The 15542-nt window shown below is 39.8% G+C and overlaps 1 protein-coding gene across 3 annotated transcripts in view; it reads right to left on the bottom strand.

Moving 5' to 3' along the window:
- Nucleotides 1-85: 85 nt before the first annotated feature.
- Nucleotides 86-15542, bottom strand: part of fli1rs (Fli-1 proto-oncogene, ETS transcription factor-related sequence) — a 17637-nt gene continuing 2180 nt past the window's right edge. For 2 of the 3 annotated variants that reach the window (XM_056379713.1, XM_056379714.1), the window contains exons 2-10: nt 10592-10797; nt 9102-9268; nt 6614-6817; nt 5101-5184; nt 3200-3268; nt 2974-3036; nt 1773-1820; nt 1442-1528; nt 86-1182 (exon numbers count right to left, since the gene is read on the bottom strand). In XM_056379713.1, coding sequence (XP_056235688.1) covers nt 659-1182; nt 1442-1528; nt 1773-1820; nt 2974-3036; nt 3200-3268; nt 5101-5184; nt 6614-6817; nt 9102-9268; nt 10592-10797 — 1452 coding nt within the window. In that variant the 3' untranslated portion in view covers nt 86-658. The remainder of the gene's footprint in view (nt 1183-1441; nt 1529-1772; nt 1821-2973; nt 3037-3199; nt 3269-5100; nt 5185-6613; nt 6818-9101; nt 9269-10591; nt 10798-15542) is intronic. The other variant, XM_056379715.1, reaches the window with a different exon arrangement.

Here is a 15542-nt window from a genome sequence, read left to right as displayed (position 1 = left end):
TGTCAATTAACAAAAAAGAAACAGAGAAACCAAAAAGCCACGTTCCTCTAAAGAATCTGTAAATGATAATAGTCACTGGAGTCCATTTTCAGGTACAACCATTATTTATTAGCTTTACATCACGAGTAAATGTTAAATTGCTACATGACAGTCATTCTGTACAACTTCTTTTACAAATGTCAGTCACATTAAATGTGAAAACTGCTATTTTGACCTATGTGAAAAGAACCGTTACAAAACCATTATGCTACTCACACAGTAAAGGGTATGACTTCTGTCTTTACAATGGATTACTATCAAACAATGTACTTACAAATGGAAAAAAAAAACTTGGTTTCATAACAACTGAATGACTGGTAATATATTGTCATCAGTGTATTCAGAAAAGAAAACTCCTGGTAGAGTACAATACCAATCCTTTCCATTCATTACAGAATTAATTTACCCTCATGTTCTGTCCATTTTTAAGACCATGATGCAACATAATGTGACAGACAACTTCATAATGCCCTTATAAAACAGACCGTAGCGTCATATCACCTTCATCTTAGACGGGGTTCAGCTCAGGTACATCCTGGATGGCGTGTGCATGAGTTTCTTCTCGCGCTCGTGGGTTTCACTCCCGTGTTATCCCGTTCAGGTGTGAAATGCCCTGTCCTCAGTAGTACGAGCTCAGGTGGGAGTGAGTGGTGGGATGCCTGGTCATGGCTGTCCCAGGATAGATGGGGCTGTTGGGGGAGTTCCAGTATGGTGACGGTGGGGCGAAAAAGTTGCCGGGGGAGACGGGCATAGGTGCAGGGTGGCCACTCATGAAGTTCATTTTGGGCTGGTGGCTGTGGTAGGGTTGGACATAAGACATCTCAGTCTGGTACTTAACAATCCCTCCTTCTGCAGCGTGATTCTGGTGTGCCTGCGAGATGCCTTGGAAGTCAAATTTGTAGGCGTAGCGCTTGCCGTGCACTTTAGTCATGATGTTCTTGTCATAGTAGTACCGCAGAGCGCGGCTCAGCTTGTCGTAGTTCATGTTGGGCTTGCTCTTGCGCTCGCCCCAGCGCTTGGCCACCTCGTCAGGGTCGGTCATCTTGAACTCGCCGTTGGTGCCCTCCCAGGTGATGATGCCGGCGTTGTTGCTGTCGGACAGCAGCTCCAGCAGGAACTGCCACAACTGAATCTGCCCTGAACCTGGAAGGGGCAATGAAGCGAAGAGAGTTAAGGGATCTGGTACTGACAAAGCGAGACAGAAAATGTAATATTAAGCCATGCCCATCAGACAGCCTTTAAAAGTAGCATTAGCATTTTGAGTTGGGAGAAAAAACATTTCAACTCCTCTTGATATATCTTAACATCTCAGTCAGCTTTTTTTCCTTTTTTTTTTCCACCAAATGTGACCTTTTCACTGTGTGGCTTGGAGGAAGGGTGAGACAACGGGGCAGAAACCTACCCACAGGCCTGTGAGCGCTGGGGTCAGGGAGCTTGTATGGACTTTGTTTGCCTGTTCGGTTCTTGGATGAGCTGAGGGCTTGGCCTTCTGTGAGGAAACAGCAGGGCAAACAGTCATTTTGGTGAGAGGGAAGCCAGATTTCATCTCAGTGTAAACGTGATGCAATTCTGCTGACACAACAGGTGTTGCTTATCATTTACTTCATTTTAGAAAGTAAGTGTGTGTGTGCCAGCCCTTGCTTGCTTTTCTCTCATGTTGCCAAAGCAGACAGTGTAAAGGCCTCATTTGTGTCATCCTCGTTGGTTTATCTTGCAGTGGTTTACGTTCTTACCTGGGTTGGCTAGCCGACTGCTTATGGGCCCTAATGTCTGATATGGGTCTGTAAAGAAGAAAAAGTATGTTATTAATTTAAAACATTGTCCTTTGCAGATGTCATTTTAATAATCTTTTGAGCCACGGTGTTTTCCAGTCCCCCCTAAATTTACTCTTAAATGGCTTCAAGAATCTGATTTTGAATCTGTTGTTCTAGTACATGGAGCAAGTGCTTATTGATGGGGTGAAATATTCAAATCACAGCCCCACTTCCAGTTTTGTTCAGTGATTCAAAATAGGTCTGGTGATGTGCTCTCTGATACCTGGCAGTTGGAGGGACGGATACGTCACTCACCCCCTGAATGAAACAAAGATTGAGACTTATTGTGCAGTATTTTTAACCATGCTAGCTGTGTGGCTCTAGAAATGCCGGTGCGGGTTGGTCAGTCGGTCGACCCGCCACTTTGGTCCAGTGCCCCAGAGGACGAATCCTACTGACTGTGGTCATCCTCTTTGGTTCAGAGTGAAAAATCTTCACAGTTATTTGAGAGATTGTCATGAAACTTGGTATGGACTAGGAGTGTCGCGATATACCAGTATTTGTGATTTAAAAAAAAAAAAATCAAATATTGATATTGTGTTGATAATACACACACAATAATATCATGATGGCAGATATTAGGACGTGTGGATCTTTAGTTTATCAGTTCATCTGGTTGCCTTTTCATCATTTAGTGTAAATATTTTTTTGTATGCTTTTGTACAGTTAGGTTACAGACTCCCTCTCCACCTCCTTACACTCATTTTTGAGCGTAATTCATTCACTAAAAAAAGAGACAAAACGCACAAAAGAACAGAGTTAAAGATGAATTTGACTGATAGTTGCATATATTTTTTTTATTGTGTAATATCTAATATTGTTATCATGAATTCTTTCGGCCACAATAATTGTGTAGTGAAAATCTGATATTGTGACAGCCCTATAGTACAGACCTCCACCCCAGGGTGAAAAGTACCAGTACTTTGCTCATTAGGAAATGTTTGCATACCACTCTATACACACAGTTAGCACACAGCTGCTAACACAGTTGTAGACTCTGTCTTATGGAGACTAAAATGTTAAATGTAGCTCTTTAGGTTTGAGCAGCACAATGTGAGTTTGTGATCAGGCACAGTGTAAATTTGAATATGATCATATTTGCTTTAAGTGGCCTTCATACCTTGCACAATTCTTGGAGCAGGCTCTGTAACTCTTGTGCTGTGTTGGTGCTCCATGGAAGAACCTGCACATCAAAAAGAAAAAACTTGAGTGAAATAGTTTGATTGTTGGCAGCGGTCTAGTTTTGAATTCAGGTTATATGCAAAACCAGTAGGAGTTCGTGCTTGAAAAATTCATCACGATCATTTCGTTTCGTTTTGTATCATCCTCAGTTTTTGTTGTCCTACCTTTAGGCACTGCAGTCATGGTGTTTGCCGGCCAGCTGTTTCTGCGGCTGATCTCATCAAACCCGCTCTCTATATGCGCACACGCACACACACACACACAAATGAGGATAAGACTAGAGACAGTGACAAGCACGTGGCATAAAAAGGCTTTGAAGTGGACAGTGGGACAGGACAGCTATAGGAAGGAAGCCAGTAAATGGAGACCAAGATGATAAGGGTTTAGGGGTCTAGAGATGACCAACACTTTCTTGGGTGAGCGTTTTTTTATTTTTTTATTTTTATTTTTTTGTTCAGGCCACCCTTGTTGCCACAAGATTGTGAATTGTGTCCCAGGAGTAGGACCCATACCCTCCATTTCCTGTGCCGGTGCAGCTGTTTCCTGTCTGAAACTGGCTGTTGAGTTTTGGACTCATCAAAGTTTTTTTGTTGACTGAGACCAAGGAACCTTTTAGACTCTTAAAAATATGTGACATGGTTCTGAAACTCAACACGTTATTATTTTTTATAAAATCTCTTCATCATTCAAGTAGATGTCCTTATGGCTGTAAATTCATGCCTGAAATCTGAGCTTTGATTCAAACCCATTAAATTAAAAGTGACCTTTTCACCTTTTCTGGCAGTATCATGTAACAAATAATGAACAGTGGAGGAAATACATACTTTACAGGTAAAAGTACCAGTACAGGAATATAATAATAGCACATTAGAAGTAAAAGTCAAAACTAAAAGTACTGGTGCTGCAGAAAAACAGCCCTTGTTGAGCGATAGTATAGTGTATATATATGATTAATTACACCATAATACACCAAGACTGATGTGTAATCAGCATTTTACTGTTGTAGCTCGTCCAGGTGGAGCTTACTTAAACTACTTTGTATATTAAGCATGTTTAGTTTGCAGTGGTCCCTAACCGATGGGTCAGACCCCTCCAGAGGTTGTAAAGATAAATCAGAGGGATTGTGAGATGATTAATGTGGTAGGAAAGAAAAAACATAGTTCAGGTACAGAAATGTGTATTTATATTTCTGACAATTCTCTAATTGTTGCTTTTTTTTATGTGAAATATTGGATCATTTGACCTTGAACAGTTGTTTAAATGAAACCACCTGAGACGTTTAGAGGGGAAATCTCAAAGACACATGATTCATGAAAGGGCCCCGGCTAGACAGTTAAGGAAGGTGTTACAAGCCTGAGAGGTTGGGAACCACTCATTCAATTTTATAATGCATTCTGTTTGATAAATATATCATATGTTATTGTAGCCATCAGAAAAATTGAATGCAGTCAAATAAAAAAAAAAAACATAACGTAGCATTAGACGAGGAAGTGCAATACTTACCTAAATGTACTTGTTTACTTTTTACATGACTGCACACAATACGTTTTTTTTAGGAATGCAATTGATGTGCATTTTGTATAGATGCCTTATTATCATACAGTAAAAGCAGTTAAACACAACAAATGTTACCAACTTCTTTCTCCTCTACATAGCTGTGCTGTTGTGGCCTCATTTTAGCCAGTTAAGAATCGCTTAAACAGTCTGATTTCACAGCAGGTCCCACCCTAACATCCTGTCTGAAATGGGGCTGTGTTTTTAAAGCATGGCGGAAAAAATAACTGTCTCAAATCCTCATATCTTAGTATTTTGCCACTAAGTGTTTGTGACTGACTAAGCAACAATGAAAGTTACAGTTGGGGGGGGGGGGGGGGGGTACAAACATCCTGGTTATTATTTATTAAGTGTTTAACACACAAGTCAGCTAATCTGCCTCATCAGGACTGTGTGGGTGTGGTTTGATCACATTTGACAGTGACAGTTTTAGTATCGGGGGCCATCAACTGTCACCAGATTTTGATTCTAAATGTTGCTGAATGATGAGATGGAGAGTGGATGATCTCACCTGCTTTCACCTGTAGTCTGGGTGGTTGTTGTGGTGGTGGTGTGTTGTTGGTGGTAGTTGTGGAGTATGAAAACGTAGGGCTACCTAAAGGAAAGACCACCAAAAAAAAAAAAAAAATCAAGATTATTAATTTTTTTTTAAAGATGGAACACAAAGAAAATCAATCCTACCTGGGTGGTAGAGTGCCAGGAACAGTGTTTTGAAATAAAGGATAGACGGTAAAGACACTGAAAGGTGTTGATTCGACTCCGGGGACCTTTGGGGCCCCGGTTTGTGGTGGTGTTGTAGTACTGGATCGTATTTATATTATAAGGAGTTGCCATCATTCTGTAAACACCCTGTGTGTCATAACATTACCTTTAAAACCTGACTGGAAAATGGTCAGAAATTATCGGACCTTTTATTAAATTCGAACAATGCTGTTAATTACTTATTTCTCCTCATTTCTAACAGTGATTTGCAGAAGCTAAACTGCTGCTGTTGCTTCAGATACAAACACTAGAAAATGATCCAAGTGTCAGAGATCATGACGACGTGTTGTACACCAAACACAGGAAACATGCGTTGACAAAAAGGGAACATTGGTTACAACGCTTACTGAAGACATATTTGTTTAACAACATGACTAACTTGAAATGACATCATTTTTTTTTTGCAGCTTCCACATCATGAGTGTGCCTTATTGCACTCAAGCTGTTTACATTATTTTGTCCATATCCTCGAATGAGGTTGTGTTGAATTTGGGTGTCCTTAATCAAATTATGAATTAAAGGACAGTGAGTGTTAAAATGCCACATGCAGTCATACAGTATTTATGCCCATTACAATTTCAAAGAGGCCACAGTGACATTCAAAAAAATTCAATAAAATAAGCAGGTGTTTATTAAGGTCTTCCCAGCCTGCTGTACACAATAATATTTATCATGAATTATTTCCTGTGATTTCTTTTTTCTTTTCTTTTTTTTTTTCAAAGATCCTCAGTACTATTGTTACAGACCTCTGATCTTGTTCAAAATCCATAAATGAGTTATTTTGTAATGATTAATCCATACATCTGTTCATTCTTGCTGCTTGTCCAGGTCGTGTTCAATTATTAATGTTACTATTGGAAATGATCATTATATACTATTAGGGAACACTGACAAAAATGTGATATAAATGTCAATAAAATCATGCATCAATAAATAATGTTCAGCTTTTCCATCCCGTCATGGTTTTCATTAATTTTCCATACTTGTGATGGTATAACCGTTAAGTTGCGTTCTATGTGGTATTACAAATGTCTTAAAAAGTTTAAACTTAAACTCAGAAACCCTGTTTATGTCCATCAACTAACCGGTTAATTGTCAAGTCTCCAGAAAGACATATATCGGATTTTATTTCTGTCCTCTGGCTACATGCAGGTAAAATACTTTAGGCCAAGGAACAATGAAAACCTCGTATGTTGTTGAAACCAGACGGGCGATAAGAACCAAACAATGACAAGAGATCTCGGACACAAGGCGAGCCTTACTCTGCCGGAGGTAATTGAGGTGCGAGAGCAGGATGTCTGCGTTGTAGGCCGACGTGAGACGCATCATGTCGTCCTTGGTCATCTTGCACAGGGCCTTGCCGTCCAGCGCTTGGAAGAGCATGACGTCCACCTCCTCCAGGACGTACTCCTTGATGGCCCAGTCCAGCCACTGTCGCACGTGGTCCTGTGTCCAAACCTCGGGATCTGACATCAGAGGGTGGAGGGAGTAGAGTAGCTCAGAAAATACTCAGGATACATTGATTTATATCAAAGTGTCTCACTTTGTTGGAGGATTTCTTTTTTATAACGGTAAATTATCTGGTAGCTGCAGAGAGTTTATACACAATCAACTTTAAACTCAACTGAAATTTAATTTGAGATAAATGCTGTTGTGGTTTTCTGGCTTTAAAAAGATGTCACAAACAGGAAGTTGTAGACGTTGCAGGTACGGAGTCATACAGAAATTAACATAAATGACTTTGGCCAAACTGATGATATTTACATAAAGGATTTCCTGTGCAAAATACTTAAGATTGAGAAGAAAGATCCTGTTAGTATGTAAATGATTGAAAGTTCATGCTTTTAAAAAATCCTTCTGTATTAGAATATGAGAAGATGCTGCTTCATTTAAGGCACTGTGTTGCTTTGCCCTGGTTCAGTATGAATTTGCACTTTTGATCATAAAAACTTTCTAATACACAATTACATGCACGTGGTATACTGCTTATTGTTACTGTGCTTTTTTAAAATTATTTTTATAGCTGTATCTTATCTCAAGAATCAGACATATGTAAACTTTTAATAACCAGTCATTTTAGATTGAAATTGATCATAAAGTCATGGTACAGTACTAAAATATATCACCAGTCTGATTCAGGACAGTAAGCTCATTTCCAGTAGCAAACAATGACCGTGCTGTGAATTGCCCGTAACATCATGCGGGAGCTTTAGTCGTGAACAGAAACCACCACACCCTGGGGTCCTGTTTGTCCTTGGTTAACACATGTTACCGTGATGCAATATCCACGAATTATAAAGCAGGATAACTCGTGCTGGTGAGTCATTGACGAATCTCGTCAGATTCCACTGAGCTGAGTTTTAAGTCGGCCACTACAGCTCTCAGACGTGGTATCCCTCCATACTCTGACTCACTGAAACACGCTGCCTTGACCTGCTCATTTAATTAGTCTCATGGGATATTAACAGTATGGGAAGTGTGTCATCGGGTTCATTTTTAGATGGCTGGACTAGTGATTTACAGCAAGGATGAAATGGACTAGTTACAGTAGATAGTCCAAACCTTCACTATGACTACCTGGATAGTGATGACACATCACTGACTTTACTCCAAGTCATATATGTCTGTGCTTTTCCTCAGCAAAGAAACAGGGACATCCGCTGCTTGTGTTTAGGCTTGGCTGACAGCTTTCAGCTTAAACATTCAACAGGATTTTTTTAGATCAACTTGACTCCACATGCTGCCCAGCTGAAGCACACAGGTGCCAGCACTGCAGAAATTAAGGCGTTTTAACTTTAATGACATTCGAACTGGAGTGCCTTGGAATTATTCTGAGGGGGTGTGTTTGGACAAAATCTACTTCAAATAGTCTGTAAAACAATGACACATCCATCCAGTTCTATAAGATTGAAATTCAACTGAGGAATATAAGTTATCCATGTTTTAAAGACTGAGGCTGGTGCTATTGTATATTTCATAAATTGTCAACAAATCCCATGAAAAGACCAAAACCAATGACGTGTTGGTCCGTCTCTCAATTCTCTCTGACTTCCCCAGCCTGTCTGTCCAGCCACAAGCCCATTTGTTTCTACTGAAGTTATATATCTGTAAATAAAATAATAAATGGGTCACAAATATATAGTTTCATTTTGAAAAATAAAAAGTTATAATACTTCCTAAAACAGCTGGGCACTGTAGTTTTTAGCAAACATTACTCAAACAGGAGTCTGCTGGGGACCACTTTCATGTGTGGATGAATATGTATATGCATTGGTGCTGTTAGGGTTATTGCCAATTTATGCTTTAAGAAACAAAGTATTTTAATTTTATGAAAAATTCTTTCCTATTAAGAATCTATATCAATATTGTGACCTGTGTGCATTATCATGTTGAAAAGGAAAGCAGGCTGATGAAAAATGAAAACGTCCACACCAGCTCGTCACACTTTTTAAATAGCTGAAACCTGCTATTGTTAAGCTGCAGCAGTTGGTTGATGGTGGTAGTAGTATTTTGGGGAAGAAGAGTTAGATGCCCAAACACATGCTGTGCCCATCTCTGATTCAGTTATTGTTATTGCACAAGCGCAGTGTGTGCCAGCTCTTGGGCAACTGTCTTGTGACGGGGATGGTCCTCTGTGTGTGTGTGTGTGTGTGTGTGTGTGTGTGTGTGTGTGTGTGTGTGTGTGTGTGTGTGTGTGTGAGTGTGTGAGACAGAGGGTGACTGCCAGCTCGTGTGAGTGAGTCGGCTCACCTGCTGGCACGATGACCCTCTTCTCCTCCGTGGTGCTGCTGGGTGGGTTGGAGGTCTGGGGACTGACACGAGGCTCCACGTACGAGGCCTGGTACGGCATTGGGGCCCCGTCGTTACTCATGTGTCTGGAGCGTTTGGTGACACTGCAGTCCACAGGGGACTCACGGCTGAAACAGACAAGAGGAGAAAGCATTGTGTAAAGTGATAATCATGAAATGGCTCAAAACACTTCTGTTTGTCATTTCAATGAGATCTTTATTACTGTGGCTGCTAATCTCTGGCAATAGACCATAGATTTCAGTTTCAGCTGGGTGCAAGTGTATTTCCTCTTGCAGTATTTACTAATATCTGTAGTTGACATGTTATGAATTTAGCCCCGAGCTCTTTCTGAGCAACAGGATTCCAGTGAAAACGTCTATAAAGAGCAGGGTGGTGTCAACCTCAAGCCTGGTGCAGCAGCGGTTTGTAAACTCGGACTTATCTTAGCTGTAAAGTAAGTGTTAAACATCACTAAATTAAAAATGGTTTTCAGCACAGAAACTACCCTGCTTACATAGAGATTAGTCATTAGTAAATATTTACACCCAGTAACTGCTAGCTAAAAATACTAGAGTTTAAAAACCACTTGAACTGATGGGGAGAGGGGGGGTGGGGGGGCTTCAGATATTTTAAGTACCAACACAACAATGTAAAAATACTGTTACAATTAAAAGCCCTTCATTCAAAATCCTACTTAAGTAAAAATACATAAGCATAAGTATTTTCAAAAAAGTAATATAACTCTAAAAAGTACTTGTCAAAAGTACAATATATAGTAAAATATATGATTGTTAATACTGCATCAAGGTGTGAGCATCATTTTAATGTTAATTTTGAGCTATTTTAAACTACTTCATGGACAGTTAAGTAGTTCAGCCAGTAGTTACCAAACTTGGGGTCAGGCCCCCCGCAGGGGGTCAACAGATAAATCTTGAGGGGTTTTGAAATGATTAATGTGATGGGAAAGAAGAAAAGAAAAAGTTCTACATTACAGATATATTTTCTTTTCTTTTTTCTTTTTTTTACTTGGATAACTTGAGCAGTTAATTAAATAAATTTAACTTGACTAGATGTCAGCTGAATGTAGTGGTGGAATAAGTACATTTCCTTTTGAAACGTGGTGGAGAAGAAGCAACAGTACAACAGTACATCATGATTTTACTAAAGAACAATACTTGAGTAAATGTATTTAATTACTTCCCACCACAGACCATGTGTAATCCTTTTAGTTAAAGTTAAATCTCCAAAAGTACCATGTTTGGAATTCAAGATTTTCACCTATCAATGATGGTTTACTGTATAATGACATCGCTGCATTTGGTAAGTGAGGAATAAACAAATTTTTTCAGGGTCTGGAAAACACCTGACTGTTGGCATGGACTGTAACAAAGATACAATCAGATAATGCGGGAACCTGTTCTCCCCTGCGGCCCCGGCTGGTCCTGACTCACCTGGTTCCATTGACGTGTTCGCCTCTTTTCCCAGGGTTCGGCGCTGCTGACCCCACCCATTCTGGCTCGGTGGGCTCGGGACTCTGCTTGGAGGCCTGGCTGAACCCGCCGGGCGACGTCATCTCAGCCTTCATGTGCATGGCTGGGGCTGCGGGGAAGGGCGGCTCGAAAATGGGCTGATCCTCACTCACCACGGACAGCGCTTCCTGTCCAACAGAGCCACAGAGGTCAGTGTCTGCCATCAATGTGTCAGGTCACAACCTGTGGAAACTCTTTTTTTGTTTCCATGCACAGACTCAGTTTATTCCACTGAAGATGCTTCACTAAACATAAACAGAAGTAAAACCTCAGTGGCTATAAGAACTAACAAAACCAGCACAACAGATTATAAAGATGGAACTTTAATCTGAACTTTATAAATCAAAAAAAATCAAAAAAAAAAAAAAAAAAAAAATATATATATATATATATATATATATTTAACAGTGGAGCCACAGATTCAGACAGATTTACTTTTTTAAAAACTCACTCTTAGTAGAGAAGAAAACTTCCAATTAAGGATTAAATTTTCTCCCTTTTCTAATGGAAATTGTGAATCACGAAATCATTAACCATACTTTGCAGAGGATATACAAAAAAAAAAATTACAGGAAATAACATCTCCTGTATCCTAGCTTCTTAAAATACTGACTGGAGAGTAAAATGAAATTTGTAAATGGTTTCAGTATTATTCACCAACTATAGAAAACTGGCTTGAAAGTGTTAAAACAACATGAAATGTAAAGACAGACTGTCCAACACTGTCCAAAAATCAGTGTCTTCAAAAATCTGGGGAACTGATTTTCTATTAATTTGCACACAACTTCTTTCCCTCTTTTCTGCTGCATCCTTTTGTGGACTATTATAAATATTTATAGAGATACATAAAGATTTGCTTTTTTAGTTTTGTTGCTGTGACATTGTTTGTTTTTCTTTTCTGTTGCTCTGATGTAACTGTTATTGTATAACCGACAACGTTTCTTCATTGCATGTTATAATGCTTAAAAGTTAATGGTATTCCCCTGTTATTGGTGCAAAAGGTTCAGGTTCAGAGGTTATCAAACCACTGGGAAAAACACTGAGGAGTGAAATGGCAAGTGAAACTATGTGTGAAGGGAGTCAGGAGGCTGGCTAATCTTAAAGAACATCAGTAGCTTCAGCCACAGTTTTATTTTGTCGTTAGAATTGGGGTTGCGAGGGGGGAGGAGGGGTGTTAGCTCAAGGTGGAGTCTAATCAAGATTTTAGTCCGTCTTCCTGTATTCAGCACCTTCAACGAGGCCTCACAACCAACCCAAGGTGGCACTTTCATCTCACGCAAACACTGGACCTGTTGTTCTGTCTGCTGCTCGAACTAAGCGCGTGCATTTGTAATGCGTGATGCGACCACAGCAGTCTAAGTGGGTGCAAGTGCGTGTTTGTTTAGAGGAGTTGAGCATTGTCTTCAGGCCTTGTACGTCAGTGCCGTGCTTTGTCAGTGGCCTACAGGAAACCTGGCCGCCATGTGCGGAGGAACCTTTTGGCACAGGCCAAGAGAGAGGAAATGGTGGAGGAGGGGGGCACAATGTAAAAATGTGGGTCATTTTAAAGCTGGAAAACAACACTAAAGGCCTGTGGAGAGGGGGTCGGGTTCATCGGATAGCCAGAAGAGCATAGCCTTGATTGAAGTGCCGCCTTCGCATTGTTTTTATTTTCTCTTTCCTTTTTTTTTTTGCCCTTAGTGGTTTTTTTTTTAGCTCAATTGTTACTTAAGCATTGTTAATCACATCTTAATGCATGGCACACAGTTTGGCATTTCCTTGAGGCTGCAGAGAAACTGATACAGAAATCAACAGTGCATGTGGGGTCTCAGCAACCTGCTGCTGCTGCTGCTGCTGCTGATGTGTAATGGGTACGCCCATTTTGAAGAAAGCACAGGTAAAAGGTCTGAGTAAAAAATTTAATAAATAAATAAATTTAAGTTTGATTTCAAATTAAATAAAAAAACCCAATAAAAGTTGCTCAAGATTTAAAGACACAAAAGTATATGGTGAATTACAAGATTTAGCATTTAGCTCTTGTGAAACATAGAATGGCTAATTTTAAAACAATGTCCACATCAATGTAGCAGAATCAAAGATGTCAACTTAATCCATGCATTCTTCTTTTGGTGCCTACATTACCCACAATGCAACTTGATTGTCGAGAGTTCTGTCGAACATTCACTCAAGCGACATCATTTGAGACTTCACACAGCTCCCTCTGGAGCCACGAAAGTGTTTAGGCAACTTTTTTCCACATATGCAGTGTTACTCTGCTACTGCTACATTATATTTTATTCTGTAAAGTAAGGGCTTTAAATGTAAAACATAGTTTTAGGTGATGGATATCTGATTCTGCATGCTAAGCTAAAGTATAAAAAAAAATCTGCATGTCTTTTTAAAGACAGAAGTGTTTAGCGGGACTTCATTTAGTCCTGCTCAGCTTTCTTTTGACCGCACTCCCTGTTTTCTTCTTCAGCTGATTGTCTCCCTCTGACACGCTGAGTGCCTTCAGAGGCCCATCGCTCTGCAGAAGTGAAACAGTTGGCTGAAAGTGGGATAAAAGAGGCTGTCGACAGCAAATTCTCATGAGAATGCAAGATAGTGAACAGTTGTATCTCGTGGTTAAAGATGATTTTCTACAGGTTTTTTTGTTGGTTTTTTTTGTGCTCAACGCACAAAACTGTTGATATTATCGTGACTCGAAGACGCTCATCACATTCAGTTTTCACAGTATATTCAGTGACAAGCTCATGCTTTCACAACCACAAACACACTCCCGCTCTTTCTTTATCTTCCCCTTGCGCTCTCTCTCTCTCTCTCTCTCTCTCTCTCCCTCTCTTTCTCTCTTTCTCTCTACCCTCTGCACACTGATACAAATATACCAAAATGTGGCCTGACCGCTAATGCCACAACTGACTTCCTGTTCAGTGTGTTTCAGCCTGTTGCTCAGTGACACAAAACAACTTTTAAAAAAACATGACCTTTTTGAAGCTGATGCTGCCTTGTGCCTTGATGTCCTAAAATTTACACCGGTTATATTCAGTTTGATAGTAAACATGTAAACCTCTTCACTTGCAGTGAGAGAACAAATGTGAACTCCTGTATGGAAACTTTTCAAACATGGCTTTAAGTCAGCAGCTTTGCAGGTTGCATCATGCAGTCTTGCTCAAACCAAGACCTTGTTTACGACATTGGGGTTCATCCTTCTTATATGTTTAAAAAATTAACACTTTAGATTCACAGTTTAACCACAGGAAAAAGACTAAATCGAAGTAAAATACCACCATGTTTGACTTTAATTACCTAACCTGATGCAGTTTAAAAGCCTCAGCTCAAATTTTCTACAGATTTTTAGCACAGCCTGGATGCGATATTAGGTGGTAGTCATGTTGTGAATCAGACATGTTTTAAAAAGCCACAGCTCAAGCATGATTACACACACAGGAAATCTGACCTCTGCATTTAACCCATCCATAGTGAACACATATACATTTAGGAGCAGTGAGCAGGTTGGGACACTTGCTCAAGGGCACTTCAGCCATGGATGCCGAGGGAGAGGAAAGCGCTGTTCATTCACTCCCCCGACTCACATTTCTTCCTGTCGTCCAGGGATTCGAACCGGCGACCTTTGGGTCCCAATCCTGCTTGTCTAACCTCTTGGACACTCTGCCCTGCTCTGTGCCTCTTACCGTGAAGTTACATAAGAAATTCTGCTCTAGAAAAACATGTCAAGCGAAGTTTTTTGTAGATACGATTTCTTTTTTCTTATGTAGGTGGAGCAGAAGCCTGAGCAAGTGAGCGAATGAGTAAGCGAGTGAGTGAGTGATTTCACTAGTTTTCTAGTGTTTCTTGGCTGAAGTCAACTTTGAAAACCACATCTGGAAACTACAGCTGCAACTAGTGATTATTTCCATTATCAATCATTTAATCTGACGATTGTTTTCTCGGTTGATCATCTGGTCTGTAGAAAACATCAGAACATTGTGAAAAATGCACGTGAATGCCTGTGAAAAATCCTTTAGAGGCCAAGATGACGTCATCAAATGTTTTTTTTTCTCTGACCAAAAGTTAAAACCCCTGAAGGAATTCAGTTGTTGTGATAACAAGGTAAATCAGCCATTCTCACATTTGAGGAGCTGGAACCATCAAATTTTTGTCGTTTCGAAAATGACGACTAATCAATTATAGAATAGTTGCAGAATCTGCTGTTGATCGGTTCATACTGGTAACCTAAAACCAGTGGTTCCCCGGGGGAACGCAAGATAAATTGGAGGAATCATAAAATGAAGATCAAGATAGGAAAGCAGAAAAACTAAATATCTGCTGGACAAAATTTTCTTAGCTTTTTTTTATATGACTTTAAGGGTAATTTTACATCTCTGGGCCTTTAAAAGTGAAAGGAAGGTGATTTAAAGGGATTTTTTTGGTTGATTACAAACCAAAAAAGTTGGGAACCAATGGCCCAAATTGCATCGAATGATGTGGTTAACAGCTACTTTCTTACATCTTTATAGACAGGGAAATCAACCCTTGTCCTTGTTTGGAAACACCAATAATCGATTTCCAATTTGTAATGTGCTAATAAAGAAGCTGATTAGTGACACATTTTGGTCCCACCTACAGTAAAGTGCACTGCAGCCTTAAAAATAATTCCTGTTTCATTCATGCTGTTTTGGTCATCCTGAAACTGTTTGTGTGTGTTGTGGATCGATGGAGATTTGATGTGAAATCTCAGATAGATTTGAAACTTTAGAGACTAATACTGAACTTATATGACTTTTAAAAGCGGTGCCACTCTCAAAGGGTTGACAAAAAAGATCTTTTAAAACTTGTAGAAACCTAATGATTTGTGGGGACTGTGTGTTTTAAGAAATGAAAGTGCTGTGTTTTA

This window comes from Seriola aureovittata, chromosome 7 (assembly GCF_021018895.1).
Source record: "Seriola aureovittata isolate HTS-2021-v1 ecotype China chromosome 7, ASM2101889v1, whole genome shotgun sequence".
NCBI classification, from domain to species: Eukaryota; Metazoa; Chordata; class Actinopteri; order Carangiformes; family Carangidae; genus Seriola; species Seriola aureovittata.
Note: the sequence above shows the minus strand (reverse complement) of the source record. Positions and strands in the feature narration are given on the sequence as shown.